Source organism: Grammomys surdaster, unplaced genomic scaffold (genome assembly GCF_004785775.1).
Source record: "Grammomys surdaster isolate TR1022 unplaced genomic scaffold, NIH_TR_1.0 61, whole genome shotgun sequence".
NCBI lineage: Eukaryota > Metazoa > Chordata > Mammalia > Rodentia > Muridae > Grammomys > Grammomys surdaster.
In genome coordinates this window covers 10,075,913-10,102,028 of record NW_021604563.1, presented here as the reverse complement: position 1 = coordinate 10,102,028, position 26,116 = coordinate 10,075,913, and the positions used below count along the sequence as shown (strand labels likewise).

Below are 26,116 nucleotides of genomic sequence, written 5' to 3'. Positions count from 1 at the left end.
ATTCTGCGGTTTTCATACATATTAACTTAATATAATGCTTCCCAGAATACCACTTAATTCAGGTTCATTAAGCAGTTACTCTTATGGAAGACTAATGACTTATACTGATCATGTAACATCGTAACAGTAACAATAATACCACATGAATTCAAGTATTATTTTACTGATGCTCTGTTGTCATATTTAAAAGCTAGTCCCACAGTTCTTTGCTTGACAACAGTACAAAGCTGGCACAATGCTGTGTATAACATTTAAAGTGTAATATATCATAAAATGCAAGAAAATTATGGCATGTTGTGTATTTCTCTGTGTGCTTTGCTATTGTAGATCAGAGTTAAATTCTCTGCTTAACAATAAAATTAAAATATATGAGTTAAGGTTTCAATGAATAATTTTTTTAACATTTTACAATTTTACTTAATATAAAATGAATTTGCAATATGTTTTTACTGTGATGTATTAATTGAAGTAATTGGGAATAAAGGCCACATATGAGTGCTTAAGGGTGTATTTTAGTTCACAAAAATATTTTCTTCATATATACAATTATTGAGAATAAATGTAGAACTATACATATTAAATCTAAAGAGGCAGATTATAATTAACCTGTCCTTTTGACTCTCAAGTTTTCTTAAATTTTAACTAATAAAGACAACTCTAGAATTTTTAATGCGAGAGACATCATATTTCAGTTATGGCTTTATTATATACTTAATAGAGTATATCTCATTTACATAGTGATATATTAAGCTATTCTATCAAATAGAAGTAACTCAAGGATTATGACTGTACAAAGTCACAATGATTTCAAACTTCCATAGAATATTGGCTTGGATTTAGCAACTTGAAATTCCAAGAATATGAAATATTTCTTTTTTTCTTAATTTATTTTTTATTATATTTTCTTTTCTTTTTCTTTTTTTTTTTTTACACTCCAGATTTTACTCCCGTCCAGGTCTACACTCTGACAGTTCCACATCTCATAGCTCCTTTCTACCCCCCTGTCTACATGAGGATGTCCCCACCACACCAGACCTCTAAACTCCCTGGTACCTCCAGTCTCTTGAGGGTTAAGTGCATCTTTTCTGACTGAACCCAGACGTGGCAGTTCTCTGCTGTATATGTTTTGGGGGCCTCATATCAGCTGGTATATGTTGTATGGTTGGTGATCCAGTGTCTGAGAGATTTCAGGGGTCCAGGTAAATTGAGACTTCTGATCCTCCTACAAGGTCACCCTCCTCCTCAGCTTCTTCCAGCTTTTCCTTAATTCAACCACAGGGGTCAACAGCTTCTGTCTATTGGTTGGCTGCAAATATCTGCATCTGACTCTTTAAGCTGCTTGTTGGGCCTTTCAGGGGGCAGTCATGATAGATTCCTTTTTATGAGCACTCCATAGCTTCAGTAACATTGTCAGGCATTGGGGCTTCCCCTTGAACTGGATCACACTTTGGGCCTGTTGGTGGACCTTCTTTTCCTCAGACTCTTCTCCATTCCATCTCTTCAGTTCTTTCAGATAAAAACAAGTATGGGTCAGAGTTTTGCCTGTGGGATGGCAACCCCATTCCTCACTTGATTCTCTTTCTGCTGTAGGTAGTCTCTAAAAGTTCCCTCTCTGCACTGTTGGACATTTCATCTAGGGTCCCTGTGTTTGAGTCCTGAGTTTCTCTCACCTCCCACAACTCTGGTACATTCTGGAGGGTCCCCCCAACCTCCTACCTCCCAAGATTGCCTGTTTCTATTCTTTGTGTTGGTCCTCAGGGTATATTTCTAGGCTGCATGTCCTTAAGTTGTCAGGGCAATAAAAATAACAAAACTGTTAAAACTAGTAGTCCAAAGCAGAGAAATAGAATTTTGACTAGTCAAAGTACAAATAAAGCATGATAATCAAGGTTGGAGTTTCAACTTTAGGTCTGCTGTGAGTAGGGTGGTCAAGTAAAAGGTTCTTATTTTTTATATAAAGAAATAATGAAGAACACAAACCATGGCATTAATCAGGTATAACTGCTCTTAATGAAATTTTAACACAAGATACTTTCAGAACTAACTTCACTGTTTTGTCACATGAACATACATACATGTATATAAATACACAACATAATATATATTTTGTTGGTTCAGTCAAAAAATACACAGAATATCATATTATTTGATTGACGCAAAAGAATGAATAACATGAATAACCTCTATTGCCATCATTTATATTTGGGAAAAACTGTCATTTTTAAATGAGTCATATAAGTGTCAAATTCTTTTAATAACAGCCTCCATGGAATTATCATTTCATAATTAAATAAATAATTTCAGGCAGAAAGAGAGTGAGTATGGGCTTTTGAAAGCTCAAAACCCATCCCTAATGATGCATCTCCTCCAGCAAGGCCATTTGTCTTTTAGTCCTTGCTAAACAGCTCAGAAACTGTAGATGATGATATCCATTATTATTAAAACACCCAAAGTTTACTTATTCTACATAGTATTTCATAGTTTCACAAAATATCTCACTGCCAATAAGATGACAATGATAATAGTAGCTATCAATTTTGAATTCTTACTGTACAGCCATGTATTAACTTAATTACAGATCACAGCTGCCTTGTCATGTAATTAGTATTACTCATATTTTACAAATAAAAAGACTGACTCACAAAGTGTATAATTTACCAGTCACAAAAGTGATGAAATTAATAGTTAAACTGGTGTTTTTAAAAATTTTATTTAATCTCTTATTGTTACAATCCAGATGTTATCCCCATCCTGGTCCATCCTCTGACTGTCCCACATTCCATACCTCCTCCTCTGTCTCCATGAGTTTGACATTTCATCTACTATGCCTGCCACAGAGTAGATGCTCAATTAGTGTTGTTTGATAAAATTTCATAGTTAAGCTCTCTCTAAATTACAATTTTCTAAATTTTTGAATACAACTAATGTTACTTAACCAATAATAAACAACAAAACTGTCCTAAATACAGAACACTGCTGAGAATAAACCACTCATATACATGGAGCAATTTTCTGTTTTAGGTTGCATTCCAAGCTGAAAATAGCAACTTCAACAGTGTCAATTTTTGAAAAAGAAAATCTCTAAGACAGCTTTACACAGCAGTTAAAAAAATCCTACAAGCATAAAGTATTTTAGATACTTTGAGTGCTAAATACAGATAGAATGCCTGAGGTAGATGTACCTCTAGGGGAATTAAAGAAATTTTAAAAGAAATCTCATTCCCTATCTCATGCAGTTTTAATGCAAGCATTTGATAATTTAAGACTTCATAGATCACTCAGGAAGTATGCTCTTCTTTGTTTCTTATGAAATTTTATCAGTATCATAGATACCTATAGTTTGACCTATGATAAATATATAATTTTACAGGTTATTAATGCTCCTTTTACACATCTGGACTAACTGAAACTATATATGTATTAAATTATTCCATGATATTAATTATGCCTCTTAATAGAAAAGTAGCTGATACATTGTTTCAATGGCACAAGTTAGATATAGATATACATATACATATACATATACATATACATATACATATACATATATACGTATATATATATATATATACGTATATATGTATATATATATATATATATACATATATATGTGTGTGTTGTGTGTGTGTGTGTGTGTGTGTGCTGTGATCTCTATTCCCTTTTGTAGAATGTAGTTTCTTAGACACTCACTTCCTAACAAGCCTGGTAAATGAACCAATAAGTCACTAACTAGCCTTGGCAGAACTTTGTACATGAAGGTGAGAGACATTGTTGATCCTTTGCTTTTGCTTTTAAACATATGATAATCTCCTTGTATATAGTACATCTGACACTGGGTAAAAAATTGCAATAAATGAATTGGGAAAATGTCAGTAGTTAAGTACAGTAGCATATCCACCTTATATTCAAAAAAATTAAATACACAAGGATCAGTCTAAGATTCATAAGGAGATATACAACGTAACACATGAATACACATAACATATTAATAGCTAATGCAACTGTAGATTTTAGATTTCCACCAGGAAAAGTATACAGGCGTTTGACTAACAACAAAATCTGTACAAATACTCCAGTTCACAACTATATCTCTGTAGAGGAATTTAAATTCAGCAATATGGCTACTCTGGGCAGGAATCACATACAAAGTCCTAGGTCTTTGTGATGTAATCAAGCTGGAATACAGATGCATCCTCAGTACAAAGCTTTAATATAAATTTTTAATTTATATTAAATATAGATGTTTAAATATAGATGCTTGCTTAGTATGCACCTTAAAACCCAAGCAGTGAAGTTAAACTTAGTTTGTAGAAAGATGCAGCCATATTTTAAAGTGATGTCTAATTGAGAGGCAGACAAAGTGATGAATCAAAGGTTTGACAGAATGAGTAAGTGTAGGATGTGCCCAACTCATGTGAGTACAGAGAGGAAAGAGAGGTGACATAAGAGAGCAGAAGAGAGAGAGAGAGAGAGACAGAGAGAGAGAGAGAGAGAGAGAGAGAGAGAGAGAGAGAGAATGGTTTTACTGGGAGAGTTTTACAGGTGGATACAAGTGAGCCAGAGCATGATAAGGAGTCTGAATATAATTTCCAAGGTTTGTTTCATGCCAAGCAGAACAATTAAGTCAGAAGCTGAGAGAAACAAGACTGAGTCAGACAGCTTGGAGAGGAGTTAAACCAGAACAGTTGAATTTAACCAGGCATCCAGAGAAAAGAGTAAAATGTGTGAGTTTATTTAGCAGTAAACCTCTTAGAACATAATTATATGTTCATAATTAAAGTTAGTTTTCCATATCTCTGAGCTGTTTCTCTATCACATATATTTATTAGGTAGGAAATGTGTATTAATAATCCAGAAGTTAAACATTTTTGCATATTTGCAAATTATAATAAATAAATGAAATTACATATATCATGTAATCTATCTACTGTTTATTATATTTCTATCACACCTAAAATAAAGGAATATATATTTATATCTATTTTATATATTCTATTAGAGTCAACAGAGTACTCAGGAAATATGTGTAATATCCCTGAAAATAATGTATTTCTATGAAGGAATTAACTTAGGTTAAAATCAGTACTACAATTCTGAATGGAAATGGATGTTCATATAAAATTATCTTAGCTTTTAGTCTGCACTTGAGGCTTATGGTAGCTTTTGAACTAACAGTAGTATTTTTAAGTGCCTACATACCTGACACTTGATATTTGATATTTCAAATTTTTGGTTATAGAAACATTTTATATTAATTTCATCTAATATGAAAGCTGAAACACCCCAAAACTGACCAATCTGTTTGTATTTTCAAGCAATGAATTTTTTTCTAAAAAATAAGAAATATCATTCACATAGTTTTGCTCATTTTTCTAATCACTTTATTGCTTTTATGTTTATTTTGCAAACATATACAAAATTTAATAGATACAGCAAAACATTCTCAATGATATTTCTCCATTTCACAAGAACATGTTAAGATGATATGTAATTTAAAGAGATATCAGAGACAATTGCCTTTATCTTGGGAGCAAATCGAAAAATCTTTATGCAAACACTTAAAACTTAAAATAGCATTTGATCTGACATGAACTACTTTCAAAAGGCAGATGTTTCTGTCACATTACTTTTGTTATTATCATAGTATGAGAACATATCAAAGCAAGACTAGAGTTTTAAGGGATAAGCCAAAAGGATTATGTATGAGTAAGTTGTAATTGCACTGTAATCACTCACAGTAAGAAGCTGAGAATTTGTTGTCTTCCATAGTAATTTAAACATAGGTTATATTTAAAATATTTTGTTCTTTTTTAATTAATTTTTATTGGATGTTTTATTTACATTTCATATGCTATCCCTTATCCCATTTCCTCCCCACCCAGGTAACCCCTATCCCTTCACCCCTCCTCCTGCTTCTCTGCTGACATTTTTAACTTCTTTAGATTGGACTTATCTTTACAATACTTTATTTAATTTTACTCTACTCTAGTATTTTATAAAATGTTCCAATTTAAATATGCAATATGCATGAAAAATCAAGTCAGATTTAATCAAACTAGATTTCTTACCCCCTCTCCTTCTCAAGCAACTGCTTCAATACTTAACATAATCACCCATCCCTTCTAATTTCACTCTCAGGATCATATTTTAATGTGACATGTAGTACTTTAGCTCTTAGTAGCTAGTATTTTGCATTTATTGGGAATTTTATAATACACACAATTAACATGATCATATTTATCACATATTCCTCCCATTTCAACCTTATTAGTTCTCAATGTGCCCCCCATCTGGTTTAGGTCTTTAATTATTTACTTACTTGTTTTTGTTAACCTCCTAAGTGTAATTAGTGCTGATTCTCATGTACATCCACTGCAGCATGCAAATGCTCATAAAATAGAATGATTCTCCTCCCATCGCTACTCATAGTCAATAATTTCTCAGTAACTTGTACGGCTTTTAGAGTTCCTACCCCAAAATAGAAAATAATGAGATAGTCATTTTAGAAATACCATTTGCTTCAATGTGAGTTTATTTTTTAAATATTTGAAAAATGCAAAAAAATCCCTATAGGAAAATAGATTACATTTCAAACTAGTGAAAATATGAGTATCTTAGTATCATATAATCATTCAATCAACATCAAATAATAGTTACAACTCATAAAACTTAGATCCAATTTCAATATTAGTACATGATATTTAAATATTTATTCAGAAATGATATTAAAGGTAATTATTTGAAAATAAATTATATGATAGTAGAGAACAAGAAAGCTTCATACACTATTGGAAGCAACATAAATTAGTACAGCTCTAAGGAGCAATCAGGAAATTCCTTAAACACCTAAAGAGTGTTATTATATGACTTGCATTTGTAATTCAAATTATAAATATGTATATTTGAAAATCATACTGTATTTATTAAATTTTTGTTGCTGTAATAAAACACCATTGCTTAAACATATCTCAGAGAAGAAAAAATTATTTAGTGAATTCAGGGATGTAAGAGTCAATCATAGTGGGATAGAATGATACATAAACATACAGATAGCAAGAACGGGCAACTGTGAGATCACATCTTCCAAAAAGAGAAGCAGAAATAGTGTTGTGAACTGATAATCAAATATTCAAATACCTGAGCCTATGAAGAACATTTCACATCCAAACGATCATTCCTATATACACACAGGAAGTTTATCTCTGTATGTTTATAATTAGATTATTCCTAACAAACATATGTCTAGACAAACTAAATCAGCATCATCGAACATATGTGTAACAAAACCTGATGAATGTTTATAAAATAATATTATTAGACATGAAAAGGAAACATCTTTACTAAATTATAATTACAATATAACTGAAAGTTTAAATCATTATGCTAAAAATTAGATTAAGATATCACAAATCAAATGATTATATAAATATGTATCAAACTTTGTAATATATAAGTGTAATATATAAGTGGTGGATATTTAAAGCACCAGGGAAAAATGATAGTAAAAATGAGGAAATCTTTATACTGTTAACTTGTAAGTTTGTTCATTAAAGTAAGTTAGATTTTAAAGCATTTCTAGTCTTGCTGATCCATAGTAATAGTGGAGGAGAAATATATATGAGGATTCATTTTGACTAATAAGAATATTATAGAGATCTTAAAGGTCCAAGAGCTTAGTAGGACGGGAGGTAGTGGCTGCTCCGGGAACACCAGGGGAAATGATGCCTCGAAGGCCCATGTAGGTTTCTTTAAAACCTCGCTAATGTCCAGACTCAAGTACTAGATCTATGGAGCCCACCAGAAACTGTCCACTGTTCGGAGGCGCCTTCTCTGCCATCCTCCCCACAGGGGCCATTGATGTGAGTGACCTCCGACCGGTGCCAGACAACCAAGAAGTTTTCTGCCATCCTGTGACCGACCAGAGTCTGATCATAGAACTTCTGGAGCTGCAGGCCCACGTGCAGGGCGAAGCGGCTGCGTGGTACCATTTTGAGGACGTTGGCGGGGTGCAGGGGGCTAGGGCTGTGCACGTGCTATCTGTGCAGCCTCTCTGTTTGGAGAACTTATCCCTGAGAGGCTGCTGTCAAGATGCCTGGTTCCTTTCTGGCAAGCAGCAGGTAGCTAAAGAAAACCAGCAGGTAGCAAAGGATGTCACACTGCATCCGGCCTTGCTTCGGCTGCCCCAGTATCAGACTGATCTTTTGCTCACCTTCAATCAGCCCCCGTGTCATAGCAGGTCTCTTGGTCCTGAAAATCTGTCGTCATGTCCACCTTGGAGCCTGGGTAACTTTGAACAGCTGGTGACTAGTTTGACTCTTCACGACCCCAACCTCTTTGGTCCCCAGTGAAGATGGTTGAAACACAGCGTGATGCTGAGGACTCAGGGACCCAGTTCTGAGAGGGGGAGTTTCTTTCTGCTTCTTCCCTGGATGTAAACATAAGACACCTCCTCTGCAGAAATAAACTTGCTTTATGAAGAACATTAAAAAAAAGAATATTATAAAACTGACTGCTCCCACAATTAATATAAGTGCATATACTTAATCATTCTAATAGTTTGAGTAAAATATATGCTGTATGACTTACACATAAAGATTTCCCTAGTACTATACTATTATTAGGTATAATGCAAGTAATTTTTAAATGTGGTGCTTACGTTTTGAAGCTCTTTATGTCCCCATTTACTTCAAAATGTTATGGTTCAAAAATTTTTAATATATTCTATAGTAAGGATGCATTAAAAAGGCTACAGACAATAAAGTCAAGAAAAACTTCATAATGAAACATGCATGACAGAGCATATATGGTAAATGATATGTGTCTAGACAGCAAAATTCTATAATTTATGCTTTTGGATAAGATTCATCAAATTAAATAATAATATATTTATCCTATTCACATTTACTTGATGGGTCTCATTTGTGCCAAATACTTTTGCATACACTGAGTATTCAATGATGTTCTAAACATTAGAATGAAGAAAGTAAAGTAAAGGGAAGGGAAGGGAAGGGAAGGGAAGGGAAGGGAAGGGAAGGGAAGGAAAGGGAAGGAAAGAAAAAAGAGAAAATAATATTGTCAGAGAGCTTACAATCTAACATAGGAATTTTAGCACCCAGCTGACTCTGGCTATTCAAATCAGAAAGTTTACAAACAGAATGACAAAGCTACTATGTAAGAGAGATGATTTGTTTCAGGAATGCCTATTGCATAATAAATGAAAGGGATTGATAGTGAGAGTGATGTTTTCCATATCATTGCTTCTATAATGGATATAATCTTTGATATCATCATTAACATCAGGAAATATGTTTTATGTCCTGTATTTATTTAGTGTGAAAGGGATATATGCAACTTTCAAGTTTTGCTTGAATCCAATCGTTCATCCACTTGCAGAACAAATATTGAAACTCAGTTCTTTTTATTTAAAAGTTACATTCTCATTACAGTAACAAAAATACTATATTTATATATATCTTAATTTTGAGAAATAATCAAGCTTTTTATGCTTTAGATTTATCAATGATGGATTTATAGTCTTGTGCTACTCATAGTCCTAGAATTACTTAATGAATATGTCTGTCACAAATATGGTATAAATTAGCTATTGGAATCCTTATAATATGTTTTGATATGTTCTTTAATTGTTTGTATGAAATAGGACCCACAGTTTATATTGTATCTAAGTGACATGGATAAATAAATAAAGCACTTTATAAATTAACTATTATCATAGTTTTTATTTTTTCCTTCTTCAGTGGGGATTCTGAAATACTATCAAAAGTAGCACTAAGCAGACAATAATATTTTTTAATATTTTTTATAGTACATAATTCAGATGAACAAGCATACTTTAAAAACATAACCAAAATGATCTCTTAAATAATGTTTAAACGGTTAAATTTTCAGTTCACATAATAATTGACAAAGAGATAAGATGAATATTTGTGTGTCTTTCCTTGGTTCCCTAAAGAGCAATCTAGTGGATTGCCCAGTGATTAGTAGCATGCTTACCTAAAAATTAGAATTTATTGTATACTTAAAGTAATTTCTATAGAACTAAACATAAAGGATTCTAGCATGATTCTATAGAATAATTAATAGTATTTTTAACACAGTAGTTTATATATGGCTAAAATGGAAGGACTTTTCTTTATAGATTATTTCTTATAGAGAGTTAAACCTTTTTTTGTCTGTTACTGATTCAGTATTAGTTGTTATGAGAAGCAATAGTAAGTCAATAAATACTGGTTAAGAAAAGGTGTAAAGAACAAATGGGACAATTTAGAACAGTTTTTTTCCAGAGACCCTCCTTAATTTATGCCTTTGCAGAGAAGTTGAATTTGAACACAGTGATTACTGGTTGATTCTAATTAATTCAGGTATCTAGTATGAACAAATTGAGCTGAAAATATCTGATATTATATAATAGATTCTATCTCTGTATGCACACCTCATTTCTATCTTTGTAGGTCCAAATAATGCATATATTGACTGTTAAAAATTCATTCTCTGAGACTAGTAATAAAGCATTGAATGAAAAATAATGACTTTGTCATAATATGGAATGAGTTGCTTTCTGTCTTTACCCTTATTTTAGAATAAATACTACTGCCCTTCAAACTTCAATTGTTTGCTTTCCAGAGTGTTCTCTGTGGAACTTCTGAATTACTGTACAATGGAAAGGAAACCATGACAAAAATCAAGCAAAGAGGACTTTGGGGATTACAATAACTTATGTATATAGACATTCAGTTCAGTTTTTATAGAATATTTATCCTTCAAAATTCAGAAAACATCTGTAAATATGAATGTCCCAACTTTTCTAGAGCTTTAAAATGTTAATTAACATGCCTTATTAGGGAAATTAAAGAGAAAAATTTTATACAAATTGAACCCAATAAGTTCATTATGATACTTTTAAACAGTTAGATGAAGTTAATTCAATTAAGATGCCATTCTTGAGAACCAACAAAGTTATTGACTTAACATTTGGAAATAGTGTCATGATGTCATATTTGGTTTTAATTCAGGAATTTTCAGTGATGCTAGTTCATCCTCATTTAGTAAGAAATTTGTTCATTTTCAAACTAAAGACATGGTCATTCAAAATTTGTTGAGATGTATGTGATGCCAACAATGAATAATTAATGGAAAGAGTACAATTTTTGGTTAATGCCCACGTAGGTTAACCAGAGTTTTTATAACCATTCATACTGTTTTATGTGGCTGTTATTGCATGATGTTTACAGTACTGCTATATTTATTTAATCAAACAATGCCCAAAGAATGAGAGCAAAATTTTCTATTATTGCACTGGGAATAATTGACTTTTTTTTTGTAAAAACTAAAATCTATATGCAGTAATCAAATTGGTGCTGATTTTTTCTTTTGTTTTTGTTTTGTTTTGCTTCCCTTGCCTCCATTTTATCCAAATCAGCGACGATCTGATGGAAAAAAAGCAGGAAAGGTAAGAATTTTTATTTAAAACTATTTTAAGACATATTGCTTTTTAATTTATATTACTAAAACTCACCTTTTTGACTGTGGAGTTAATACTTCAAGTCTTTAGTATGATATATGTTATAGTTTAGCCTTCAAAGAAATTCATCTTGAGTTGTCTCTATACTTTGTATTACTTACATAATTATGGATGCAATTTCTAACTCTCATTTTACTTTTCGCTAATACTTTTTCCCCACTGTTCAAAACCAAACATTGGTGACAGTATTAGTGTATGAAACTATTGGTAATATAGGCTTTATATGATAAGTTCAAACAATAAAATGAGTAATTTTTATGTCAATTCAAATTTTAGCAGGGATCACAAAAGCTTAGTGACTATGGACCAGAAACCACTATGATAGCATCAGAAAGAGGGAAATTAAAACTAACCTATTCATGATTAACCAACAATATATTATTCCTTGAAAAATTAATCTGTAGAATAGCATTTTGAATGTAAAATTTTTACATTGACAGATAGATATGAAAGTTAAATCTTCAAAGTATTTAGCTTTCCAAAGTAGTTAGTTCAATATATGAATAAATAATAAATAAATAAATAAAAGCATTCTTACACTGCCTGTTAAATTATAATTTCTTCTCTGATAATATAGTATGACCACTAATATAAAATAACTTTTCTGTACTATAACACACTTCTTATCATTATACATTGGGAGTCTGTACTAATCATGTTTTGAGACAGAATAAATTATATTAACCTTAAACTGCTGACAAATATTTTATTAATCTATTGACCACTATCTATACAAGGCACCAGCATATGACTGTTTCTACTATATTTTAAAGGTATAAAATCTTTACAATGAAATATTACAATCTAGTTTGAAGGGCCAAATTTTACTTTTGGAAACAACTTGCCAGATGAAGACCTAAGCTCAGCTATAAAGTAATCTACTGGATCTGATGCCCTTACAGGTTTTTATCAAGTGTGAGAATTACCTGAAAATGGAATTTTACTAGAATGTCAAAGTGAATTAGCATTAATCTTTGAAGGAAAAAGCAACATAACAGAATCAGTGTTATAAATCAATAAACTTTCCTGAGAGTTGTTAAATGCCCTTATGAACCATCTGGAAGATCACTGTGACCTTGGAGTATTGAAGTTTTTAAAATTACTCCTCGCAGAAGGCCAAAGCTCATAAAAAGAATAAGAGTTGTCCATTTAAAACACAAAAGCAAATATATAGTAATAAAATATCACTGGCTACAAAGGAGAGAAGAGGGAGAGGGAGAGAGAAAGTAAGAGCTTTGAAAACCTTGTGAATTTGTAACCCCGTTGATCATTTATTTGACAATTGGAATTTTGAGGAATAGAGAGTCAAACAGACCAATAGACAGACAAATGGAAACAATAAGAAACGGAGGAATGGAGAGAGAAATTTAAATTTTGTTAGGATATATTTTTATTTGCAAGTTTTTTTATAAGAATGGTTTAATAAATTATAAAAATAATTTTAAAAACTTTACAAATGTTCTGCTCTTTATTAAGACAGAAAATTGTTAAAGCTGTTCCAATAATCTATTGTACACATCTAGATATAATACACAATACACCATAAAAATGAAATATGTCCTCTGATGTCCTTTGTTTAAGTCCATTGAATTTATGTGTGCATTCTGAAGGGTATTTTGGATGTCAAATTTGAGAAGCTATAAACCTTAAGTACATTAAGTGTCAGAATATTCATTAGCTTTACATTTATTGCAAATGTTTCCATAACAGACTAATTAATTTCTTGAACCTGTGAACTTCACCTATTTAGAGTTTTTAATGAATTCTATACTATATACTTGATGTTCAGTTTAATTCAGATGTAACATTTGTAAAAAAAAAAAGAAGTACAATAATAAATTATCTTAGCTAAGAATATAGTACCTGCACAAATGCATTATTGCCTTTTATGTTCTAAAACATGAAAGGACAAGAGAATTTCTCAGTGATTTCTTTCATAAGATTTTAAGTAGCTTGAGAGACCTCAGTAAATGGGATGATTTTCTTACTTCAGATAAAAGTTAAAGTTAGAGATAGACACTTTTTATCAATTCTTAAATATAATACTTCATTTATAATCTAGGGGCATTCAAATAGCGTAACAAAATCAAATGTCACAATTCACAATTCATTCACTTTAGCTAGTTGATATTCGAGCAGCTAAAAGCTAATTAACAGTAATGTGAATTTCAAAGCACAACCAATTCTGACTGAATAAATAGTTGTAGCAACACATATTTTCAGCTACATGAAAGAAGTACAAATTTTAAAACCTGTTTGGTAAGTAATTTAAAACATTTCTTTGTATAAGTACTCAGTAGTTGCTAGATTTAAACTGCTAGTTTTTTTTTCTTTTTCTTCCTTAGTTATCATTAACTCAGAATTTTTCAAATAGACATTTTGAGTTCCCTTTTCTCTTGGATAAGTCTGTGTCTAAACTGCCCTGAGGCTTTTCACAAATGGCCTGGCTTGTTAGAGTTTATGTTCACCAAAGTGCTAAACTGAAGATGGCAGAAACAGAACTGACTGAGATTCTCAAAGGAATATGTTTCTGATTTCTTTATATCTGCCTGAGGTGAATTTACAAAGTGGTTCCTTTCTGACTAACTTCATGGATAACAGAGAGCAACTAGAGTCAGAGTACAATTGAAAGGTCTTTTCTGTCATCTGCCTATCTTCATTCTGATTCCTGTCATTTGTGTACTCATTTGCTCCCAGATTGAATAAAGACAAGGAGGTTGAGTGACAACAACCTTAGAGCAATTATGTATTAAACTATTCATTATGCTGGTGTCTCCAAGATACTTTCTTTCAGTTCAGAAAGTTAGGCATATTTGGAAGATTTTTACTCAGATAGTCACCTGAAATTTAAATTTAAGGATTCTAATAAAGAACCAGGCCTTGACACATATTTACAAACAATTTTTCAAATGCAATCCAGTCTTATTGTATGCATTTTTAAAGATGTATTTGTATGATTGCTTTTACTGAAGGACTATATTAATACATGATTACATCTGAGTACAATTATCTAACTAATACATGAGCATAAAGCCACCACAATTATGACTACCATTTATTATATTTATTTTACTACTTTCCTTTATTAAAATTTTAGTTTAATTCCAGTACTGTTATGAGAAAACTAAATAACACTAAGGGCTTCCATTTGGCATGACTATCTAATGAAGAAGTTTACTCATATACTGCATACATTTCTTAGAGAGGAACATCTAAGAACATATCATTGCAGACAAATATTCAAGCATTTTTTGGGGATCTTAATAGTTTATTTTCCATGAAATATGTTTATTATATAAAATGTATCAATTACTGAAATTTTGATCAGTGGATTAAGAGAACGGAAAATTTGGAGAAAGATTTGATGGTGGGGATTAGCCCTCAAAATATGCTTGCACATGATCCTATGTGTTATAACTGTTAATGTTGTCATCACTACAAGTGAATGTTTTTGTCATATCTTTATGACTTGGTTGTTTCATCCCTATATGTATGCTTGTGTGCTTTCTGAGTTTAATTTTCACATAATTAAAATGTATCATGGTTTTGAGCAGAATCCTTACATTTTATCTTCTCATCTTTATTATTTATACTGTATTATGCCATGCGGTTAACTTGAGCTTTACTCTCATTTGATTCTCAAAAGTCTCCATTGGTCTATGTTTTGCCTATTTTACAAACATCCTTCTGTCTAAAAGTTATCATTTTGTTTCATCATTTTCTTTGTTCACTATCTGTTTTCACGTGTAGATGATCTTTCCATCTATTATTCTTGACAGACCATACTTGAAGGAAAGTAACTGTGACAGTATAGTAAAAATTTAACTCATTGCATATTAACAGAATTAAGCTTGATTTGGACTCTAGATATTATTCAGAGGGCATGAAATTTATTATTAACTTTCTATTTCATACCTTAAATAACATTCCAAACATTTCAACACCTTCACATACATTTTACAAGTTCTCTCTAAATATTTTTTAATTTTATTTTTATTGGATATTTTATTTACATTTCATATGTTATCCACTTAACCCATTCCCCCGCACACCCAGGAAACCCTATCCACTCACCCCTCTTTCTGCTTCTCTACAGATGTGCCCCTACCTGCTCCCCCACTCCCACCTCCCTACCATCAAATTCCCACACACTGGGGTGTCCAGCCTTAATGAGATCAAGGATCTCTGCTCCCACCTATGTCCAGCAGGGCCCTCCACCCTTACATATACAGCTGGAGCCACGGATTCCTACCTAAGTGCTCACAGGCTGGTGGTTTAGACCATGGGAGGTCTGGTTGGTTGATATTGTTGCTCTACTCATGGGACAGCAAACCCTTTCAGCTCAAACAGACTTCACTCAAACTCCTCAATTGGGAGCCACATGATCAGTTCAATGGCTAGTTGTGAGCATCTGCCTCTGAATATGTCGGACTCTTGCAGACCTCTAAGGAAACATCTATATCAGGCTCTTGTCAGCATGCACTTCCTGACTTCCACATCAGCATCTACCTTTGGTGACTGCACATGGGATGTATACCCAGGTGGAATGGTCTCCAGACAGGCTCTCCTTCAGTTTGTGTCCCTCACTTTGTCTCCATATTTACTCCCTTGAGTATTTTGTTACTCCTTCTAAGAAGGAATAAGCACCCCCAAATGGTCTTCCTTCTTCATGAGCTTCATGTGGCCTGTGAATCTTGGGCATTTGAAAGTTCTGGGCTAATATCCAATAATCAGTGAGTGAATATCATGTGTGTTCTTTTGGGATTGGCTTACCTCACACAGGATGATGTTTTCTAGTTCCATCCATTTACTTAGTAATTTCTCGAATTCATTGTTTTTCATAGCTGAGTAATACTCCATTGTGTAAATGTACCACATTTTTTGTATCCATTCCTCAGTTGAAGAACATCTGGGTTCTGCAGCTTCTGGCTATTATAAATAAGGCTGCTATGAACATAGTTGAGCATATGTCCTTGTTATATGTTAGAACATCAGGGTATATGCCCAGGAGTGGTATAGCTGGATCCTCAGGTAATGCTATGTCCTATTTTCTGAGGAACTGCCAGACTGATTTCCAAAGTGGTTGCATCATCTTGCAGTCCCACCAACAACAGAGGAATGTTCCTCTTTCTCCACATCCTCGCCAGCATCTACTATCACATGAGTTTTTAATCTTAGCCATTCTGACTGGTGTGAGATGTAATCTCAGGATTGATTTGATTTGCATTTTTCCCTGATGACTAAGGATACTGAACATTTCTTTAGGTGCTTCTCGGCCATTCAAGTTTCCTCAGTTGAAAATTCTTTGTTAAGCTCTATACCACATTTTTAATAGGATTATACGGTTGTCTAGAGTCTAATTTCTTGAGTTCTTTGTATATATTGGAAATTGGCCCTCTATCAGATGTAGGATCTTTTCCCAATCTGTTGGTTGCTGTTTTGTCCTATTGACAGTGTCCTTTACCTTAGAGAAAATTTGCAATGTTATGAAGTCCCATTTGTCAATTCTTGATCTTAGAGCATAAGCCATTGGTGTTCTGTTCAGGAACTTTTCCCCTGTGCCCAAGTATTTGAGGTTCTTCCCACCTTCTCTTCTATTAGTTTCAGTGTATCATGTTTTATGTGGAGGTCCTTTATCCACTTAGACTTGAGCTTTGTACAAGGAGATAAGAATGGATCAATTCGCATTCTTCTACATGTTGTCCTCCAGTTGAACCAGCACTATTTGTTAAAAATGCTGCCCTTTTACAACTGGACAGTTTTAGCTCCTTTGTCAAAGATTAAGTGACCATAGGTGTGTGGGTTCATTTCTGGGTCTTCAGTTCCATTCCATTGATCTTCCTGCCTGTCTCTGTACCAATACCATGCAGTTTTTATCACTATTGCTCTGTAGTACAGCTTGAGGTCAGGGATGGTGATTCTTCCATAAGTTCTTTTAGTGTAGAGAATAGTTTTCACTATCCTGGATTTTTTGTTATTTCAAATGAATTTTAGAATTTCCTTTTCTAACTCTGTGAATAATTGAGTTGGGATTTTAATGGGGATTGCATTGAATCTGTAGATTGCTTTTGGCAAGTTGGCCATTTTTATTATATTAATCCTGCCAATCCATGATCATGGGAGATCTTTCCATCTTTTGAGATCTTCTTCTATTTCTTTCTTCAGAGACTTGAAGTTCTTGTCATACAGGTCTTTCACTTGCTTGGTTAGATTCACACCAAGGTACTTTATATTATTTGCGACTATTTTGAAGAGTGTCATTTCCCTAATTTCTTTTTCAGTCTGTTTATCTTTCATGTAGAGGAATGCTTCTGATTTGTTTGAGTTGATTTTATAAGCAGCCACTTTGCTGAAGTTGTTTATCAGGTTTAGTTCTCTGGTGGAAGTTTTGGGGTCACTTAATTATACTATCTTATCATCTGCAGATAGTGATATTTTGACTTCTACTTTTCCTATTTCTATCCCTTTGACTTCTTTTTGTTGTCTAATTGCTCTGGCTAGGACTTCCTGTACTATATTGAATAGGTAGGGGGAGAGTGGGCAGCCTTGTCTAGTCCATGATCTTAGTGGGATTGCTTCAAGTTTCTCTCCATTTAGTTTGATGTTGGCTACTGGTTAGCTGTAAATTGCTTTTACTATGTTTAGGCATGGGCCTTGAGTTCCTGATCTTTCCAAGACTTTTATCATGAAGGGATGTTGAATTTTGTCAAATGCTTTCTCAGCATCTAGTGAGATGATCATGTGTTTTATTTTCTTTGAGTTTGTTTATATAGTGGATTACATTGATGGATTTCCGAATATTGAACCATCCCTGCATTCCTGGGATAAAACCTACTTGATCATGATGGATGATTGTTTTGATGTGTTCTTGGATTCGGTTTGCTAGAATTTTATTGAGTAATTTATATCGATGTTCATAAGGGAGATTGGTCTGAAGTTTTCCATCTTTGTTGGGTCTTTGTGAGGTTTGGGTATGAGTATAATTGTAGATTAATAGGATGAATTGGGTAGTGTTCTTTCTGTTTCTATTTTGTGAAATGGTTTTTAGAGAATCGGTATTAGGTCTTCCTTGAAATTCTGATAGAATTCTGCACTAAAACAATCTGGTCCTGGGCTTTTTTTGGTGAGGAGACCTTTAATACCTGCTGCTAGTTCCTTAGGGGTTATGGGACTGTTTAGATGGTTTATCTGCCCCTGATTTAACTTTGGTACCTGGTATCTGTCTAGGAAGTGGTCCATTTCATCCAGGATTTCCAGTTTTGTTGAGTATAGAACTTTGTAGTAGGATCTGATGATTTTTTGAATTTCTTCAGTTTCAGTTGTTATGTCTCCCTTTTCAGTTCTGATTTTATTAATTTGGATACTGTTACTGTGCCCTCTGGTTAATCTGGCTAAGAGTTTATCTATCGTGTTGATTTTCTCAAAGAGCCAGCTCCTGGTTTTGTTGATAATTTGTATTGGTCTGTTTCTATTTGTTTGATTTCAGCCCTGCGTTTGATTATTTCCTGCCTTCTACTCATCTTAGGTGTACTTGCTTCTTTTTGTTCTAGAGCTTTTAGTTGTCTTTTCAGGTTGTTAGAGTGTACTCTCTTCAGTTTCTTTTTTGTAGGCACTTAGAGCTATGAGTTTTCCTCTTAGCACTGCCTTCATGGAGTCCCACAAGTCTTGGTATGATGTGTCCTCATTTTCATTAAATTCTAAAAAGTCTTTAATTTCTTTCTTTATTTCTTCCTTGACCAAGTCATCATTGAGTAGAGAGTTGTTCAGTTTCCTTGTGCTTGTGTGTTTTCCTTTGGTTTTTTTCATTATTAAAGACCAGCCTTAGTGTGTGGTGATCTGATAAGATGTAAGGGATTTTATATCTTTTTGTATGTGTAGAGGCCTGTTTTGTGACCAATTATATGGTCTATTTTGGAAAAGGTACCATGAGGTGCTGAGAAAAAGGTATATTCTTTTGTTTTAGGATGAAATGTTCTATAGATGTCTGTTTAGTCCATTTGGTTCATAACTTCTGTTAATGTCAAAGTGTCTCGGGTTAGTTTCTGTTTCCATGATCTGTCCATTGCTGAGAGTGGGGTGTTGAAATCCCCCACTATTATTGTGTGAGGTGTAATGTGTGTTTTGAGCTTTAGTAAAGTTTCTTTTATGTATGTAGGTACCCTTGCATTTGGACCATAGATGTTCAGAATTGAGAGTTCACCTTGGTAGATTTTTTCTTTGATGAGTATGAAGTGTCCTTCCTTATCTTTTTTGATTAATTTTGGATGAAAGTCGATTTTATTTGATATTAGAATGGCTACTCCAGCTTGTTTCTTGGGACTATTGGCTTGGAAAATTGTTTTCCACCCTTTTATCCTGAGGGAGTGTCTGTCTTTGTCACTGAGGTGCGTTTCTTGTATGCAGCAAAATTCTCGGTCTTGTTTGTGTATCCAGTCTGATAGTCTGCATCTTTTTATTGGGGAATTGAGATCATTGATGTTAAGAGATATTAAGGAAAAATGATTATGGCTTCTTGTTATTTTTGTTATTGGAGGTAGAATTATGTTTGTATAGTTATCTTCTTTTGGGGTTGTTGGAAGATTACTTCCTTGCTTTTTCTAGGTTGTAGTTTCCCTCCTTGTGTTGGTGTTTTGCATCAATTATCCTTTGAAGTTCTGGGTTTGTAGGAAGATACTGTGCAAATTTGGTTTTGTCATGGAATATCTTGGTCTTACCATCTATAGTGATTGAGAATTTTGCTGGGTATAGTAATCTGGGCTGGCATTTGTGTTCTCTTAGGGTCTGTATGATGTCAGTCCAGGCTTTTCTGGCTTTTAAAGTCTCTGGTGAGAAGTCTCGTGTAATTCTTATAGATCTGCCTTTATATGTTACTTGACCTTTTTCCCTTACTGCTTTTAGTAATTTTTCTTTGTTTTGTACAATTGATGATTTGATTATTATGTGACAGGAGGTATTTCTTTTCTGGTCTACTCTATTTGGTGTTCTGTAGGCTTCTTTTATGGTTATTGGCATCTTGTTCTTTAGGTTAGGGAAGTTTTCCTCAATAATTTTGTTGAAGATATTTACTGACCCTTTAAGTTGGGAATCTTCACTCTTATCCATACATATTATCCTTAGGATTGTTCTTCTCATTGTGTCCTGGATTTCCTGGATGTTTTGGGTTAGGAGTTTTTTGCATTTTGCAGTTTCTTTGACAGCTGTGTCAATGTTTTCCGTGGTATCTTCTGCACATGAGATTCTCTCTTCTAACTCTTGTATTCAGTTCGTGATTCTTGTGTCTATGACTCCTGATCTCTTTCCTAGGTTTTCTATCTCCATGGTTGTCTCCCTTTGAGATTTCTTTATTGTTTCTATTTCCTTTTTCGGATCCTGAATGTTTTTGTTTAATTCCTTCTTTGTGTTTCCTTACAGTTTCTTAAGAGATTTCTCTGTTTCCTCTTTAAGGGCTTCTACCTGTCTACTTATACTCTCCTGTATTTCTTTAAGGGAGTTACTTATGTTCTTCTTAAAATCCTCTATCATCATCATGAGAAGTGATTTTAATTCTGAATCCTGCTTTTCCAATGTGATAGGGTGTCCAGGGCTTGCTATATTGGGAAAACTGGGTACTTGTGATGCCAAGTAACTTTGGTTTCTGTTGATTATGTTCTTCTGCTTGCCTTATGCCATCTGGTTAACTCTAGTGTTACCTGCCCTCACTGTGTAAGACTGGAGTCTGTATTTCCAGTTATCTTGCTTGTGTCAGGGCTCCTCAGAGTCCAGATGTCTCTGTGGTCTTATGATCCTAATCTTCTGGGTAGAAGAACTCCTGGGACTCAGGCCACCTCTGGGATCTGGAAATCCTTCTGTTCTGGGTGCAGTGGTTCTTCTAGGCTGGCTCAGGATAATATGTCTCCACAAGTGCAAACCAGGTAAGTGCCTGCTGCTCTGAGTGCAGTGGCTCCTCTAGGATAGCTCAGGATTCAGTATCTCCACAGAAGCAGACCAGCTATGTGTCTGCCCCAGCCAAAAGGACCCTGTAGGTGCGGAAGGGAAGTGGAATTCCCCTCTCTAAATTTTCATAGCATTAAATCAAAATAAACTATTTGAAAATAGACATCAACTTTGTAACCACAATGTTTCTGAGTGGTTTTCTTGTCTGTCATTTTTTTCTCATCACTTTTGAAAGGCTTAGCATATTTTCTTTCTTTCTGTAAGCAATAACTCTTCTTAAAACTTTTGATCATGTGAACTTTTGATCACAAGAAAAATATACTTAAAATAAAAAGTTACCCCATGCCTATTATTTCATCTTTACTGACACCACATAGCCCTTAATAATTCTTTAATTTCTTCCTAATTAAAGCACAAATTTTTTGGGAAGTTTTGGTTTCAGTTAAATTTGATCCTGCTACTACAAGCATATTGTTGACACTTGTAGAAAATTTCATACACAAAATTCTTTGCTGTATATGTATTTCCATCTGAAGATATAATGTCTGTATCTGAATTGTAACGTTTTCCTGATAAATAGCCATTTCTTCAGTATCTTCTCAGTTATCAGCACAATATCTTCTTCGTCTTTATGAAATAATGAGCATCCTTGTTTTATAGACTTTGAAATTTCCTTAATTCAAAAGAATATGACATCTAATTTTCCATATCAAAACATAATAACATTTACATATACATTATGTTTTTAATAGAGGAGTTTTGAGATGTTTCTCCCAATGTCATAGCTCATCTTATAATATAGAGTAATAGTTGTATCAGAGAACACACTAGTTCTTAGTTTTAATTCAAATTATTATTATGTTATCTACAAAATATTCAAAAATGATGCTGAATATTGCCTTAAAAATAGTTTTGCCACTATAAATATTATTTTAAATTATTTTTCTATAATGTCCTAATTGACTGAACTTTTCAATTTGGATTATATCATTTCAAAAAGTTATTCTTTAATTTTTGGTAAAAGAAAGCTAAAATCTAAATTATCACACCTCATCTCTATTCTTTTTTCTTTGCTGAAAACTTTAGACCTCACATCAAACTTTTCTAATCCCTCATTCAGTACATCGTCTCACATTGAAGCATCAAAATCTGCCATTATATCTCTTAGAAACAGATGTTTTCACTCTGTGTATGGCATAGTATTGAGGTTATTATGAAATAAAGCCATCCATATTCATTTCAGCTGTATTCCTGTTCTGAAAGTGCAGGGAACAATAGACCCGAAATCTTAAGTAAAATAAGTCGATATGTTAAAAGATTTTAAACTATATTTTATTCAAAGTAATAATAAGAAGAAAGCATTTGGAGGCTTATGTGCATAGCACTTTAATATGTATTAAATGCATTATTCCCAGTTTATGATTCAAAAGGGACACCAAGGCAGATTGTTCTTCAGGTGAGATATTTATTAGGAAAAATATTAACACTCTATATAGAAAGACAGAAATCATCATGCCAGAAACTTTGAGTAAATGAAACACATTTTCTGTATCCATCCATCTTTTGTGTGTCATCTTGGTTATTTGAAGCTTCTGGCTATTACAAATAAGGCCACTGTGAACCTAGTGGAATATTTGTCCCTGTGGTATGGTGATTAAGCTTTTGGGAATATGTCAAATAGTGGTATAGCTGACTCTTCAGGTAGATCTATTTCCAATTTTCTGAGGAATCTCTAGAATGATTTACAGAACCACTATACAAAGTTGCAATCCCACCAGCAATGGAATAGTGTCCTACTTTCTCCACATCCTTACTAGCATGCTCTGAGGTTTTGAACTTAGCAATTCTGACTATGATAAGCTGGAATCTCATGGTCCTTTTGATTTGTAATTCTGTGATGACTAATGACACTGAACACTTCTTTAAATGCTTTTCAACCATTTGAGTTTCTTCTGTTGTGTATTCTCTGTTTACTTCTATACTCTATTTTTTGATTGGGTTGTTTTGTTTTATTTTGGAGGTTAGCTTTAATTCAGCAACATGACTGTTATGGCAAATGATTACACTCAAAGATCTTCCAGGTTTTTTGATATGACTGGAATGACATCCTTTTAGTCCTTCTGGCTAGAATACACACTTTAAATCACTCTGGCTGGAATATAAATACACCTTTAGTAGGTACCTTTAATCCCAAACAATCTAAATGAGGAACAGACAAAGTAAAGAATCAGAGAAAAGTTTGACAGAATGAGTCAGAGATAGGATATTCCAAACTCTGAAAAGAACAGAGAGGAAAGAAAGGCTACTTAAGAACAGTACAGGGAATGATGAGGGGAGTTCCATTCAGATTAGTGCAGTTCAGTAGAATGGAGTTAAGTTGAGTTAGAGCAATGCCATTCAGTACTGTTCCTTTCAGTTTCTGGAGTAGGAACAGTCAGCTTAGTTTAGCTCCTGGACTGCAGAGGCAGTTTTGCAAAGCAGAACAATTCAACCAGAAGCTGAGAGTGACCAGTTTGAGTCAGCCAGCTTAGCGATAAATTTCAACCAGATCAGCTGAGTGGAACCAGTGAGCCAACGTTCAGAAAGAGCTAGAAAGGATGAGTTTATTCTGCAGTAAAATTTTAAAGGTGAAACCTTCTAGGCCTAAACTAGCAGATGAAGGCTAGAACCGGAAGCCTTCAAGGATTGGATTTGCAGATTAGATTGTACACAAGCTAGAATCTTCTAGGCCTAGGCCTAAAATGCTCTCAGATCAGCCCAACCCATGTATTTATAATGCTTAGGCAAGGCTCTAATTCATCTCTTCCAATGAGGAAATAAAAGTTAAATTTATAGTAAATCCCCAAATATGAAGAGCAGACTAATGATAAAAAACAAATGTCTTGACATATTTTTTATTATTAGAGTAATATTTTGGCATGGTCTATCCCATAATAGAGAAAGAACTACAACCATGTTCCTCTGTGATGATACAAATTTTTCATACCATTGATCATTGTTTCATATATATTTCTGAAAGGTATCTAAAGGTCTTCTCAGTCTCTCACAATTTGAGTGAACAAAGGGATTAGTATGACATGATTATTTTAATTTGTCTTATAGCTTTATCAACAGGAGTAATTGTCTTGATTTGGGAGTAATAATCACATTAGTGATTTTTACTGGAAGATTCTCTATTGCTCTGGGATATTTTTATTCCCTTGTCATAAATATAGTTATTGATCAGTCCAGCAGGTTCTGTAATTCAAGTTGATTGTTGACTTTCAGCATGAATAGGTTAAAATCTAGTTTCTGGATCAAGTTTGACAATATGTGACAGTACTGATTCAAAACATCATCTGTTTCTATGGTAAAATATATCAATTTAGTAATGGAATGCAGGTGCAATGCACCTTAGAATTAATGGAGAAGACTGTCTCCTAGAATGTACTTTGTGTTGCAAAATTAAAATGTCTTCTTAAGAACAATTATTTGTTCAATAGAGTTAACAGGAACTTCTATATAAACTATTGCTGGTGTGCCCTTATTTAAATTATCATTGCATATATATTTCACTTCTCATATACTTAACTTTTAAGGTGGTAAATGTATTATTTAAATTATAAGGGTAAAGAAATATTTGCATATGTAAACAGAGTACAGAGAAACTTGAACAGCAGTTTTCATTCTTGCTCTATACATGATTGCTAAAGAATGAAATCACTCCATCCATTTATGTTTGAAACATCAATATACAGTTCATGTACAGAATGCTATTTTATTCAGATTTAAGAGAGACTGGCATCATTTATCTTTTAAGACATAAAATATTATACTGAGTGACATAACACAGACTCAGATAAACAAATACTGGCTGTTCACTCTTGTATTTCTATTATAATTTCTCAATTTTATATTTGTAAGTGACTGTGAACGCAGGTCAAGGAACTAGAAAGATGTTAATGAGACAGATCAAATAGGCTTTAATGAAACAGGTTGGGAGGATAATATAATACATATAAAATGAAAGAGGAAAGAGGATTACGGGAAACTGAAAGGTAAAGATGAGTACAGGTATAGGAAGAAAAGAGTCAAAAATTAGAATCAACCAAACCTAAGTATGCATGGATATGATGTACAGAAATATGTTAATTTGCATGCTAATTAAAAATAAATTTTGCTTAAATGATAAAAATAAATCACAGTAACCTCATTTTGAAGCTTCTATCAATTAATTATTTTGGTGGCATTTTATTAGAGGATTATAAATATACTAGGTAATTTTCAAATTTACCCTTTGAGTGTCACTATGAATATAACCTCCCACATTTATGCATTATGTTTTATTTTTTTAAATAAACTTCCAGCTTTGATTTTTACACCTTGAGTCATTATAGAAGTAAAGTCTAAATCTAATGTTAGGATAGAGAGAATTAATAATTCAAGATGTTTTATGAATTCCTGCAGTCTAACAAACCATTTGAAACCTAGTAAATATTTAATGAATATTTGTTGTAAGTTATTTAATAAACTTACATTGTATGTTTTCTCTGTGTGAGAGTAAATTCTCACTGATGAAAAAGTATCTGAATGCTTACTGTAGACTTTTTGAACTCAAGGAGGGTCATGATTATATATATATATATATATATATATATATATATA

At 33.2% G+C, this 26,116-nt stretch overlaps 1 protein-coding gene and 1 pseudogene across 7 annotated transcripts in view; both read left to right on the top strand.

The window, feature by feature from the left end:
- The window catches only part of Pcdh11x (protocadherin 11 X-linked), a 545,209-nt gene that overhangs the window by 282,924 nt on the left and 236,169 nt on the right, over positions 1-26,116 (top strand). For 2 of the 6 annotated variants that reach the window (XM_028778795.1, XM_028778731.1), the window contains exon 5: positions 11,438-11,467. The exons of the other annotated variants lie outside the window; for them this stretch is intronic. In XM_028778795.1, coding sequence (XP_028634628.1) covers positions 11,438-11,467 — 30 coding nt within the window. The remainder of the gene's footprint in view (positions 1-11,437; positions 11,468-26,116) is intronic. 6 annotated transcript variants of the gene reach the window in all.
- Positions 7,667-8,483, top strand: LOC114630829 (annotated as a pseudogene). The gene has a single exon (XR_003712868.1). The product of XR_003712868.1 is annotated as a ran guanine nucleotide release factor pseudogene (transcript).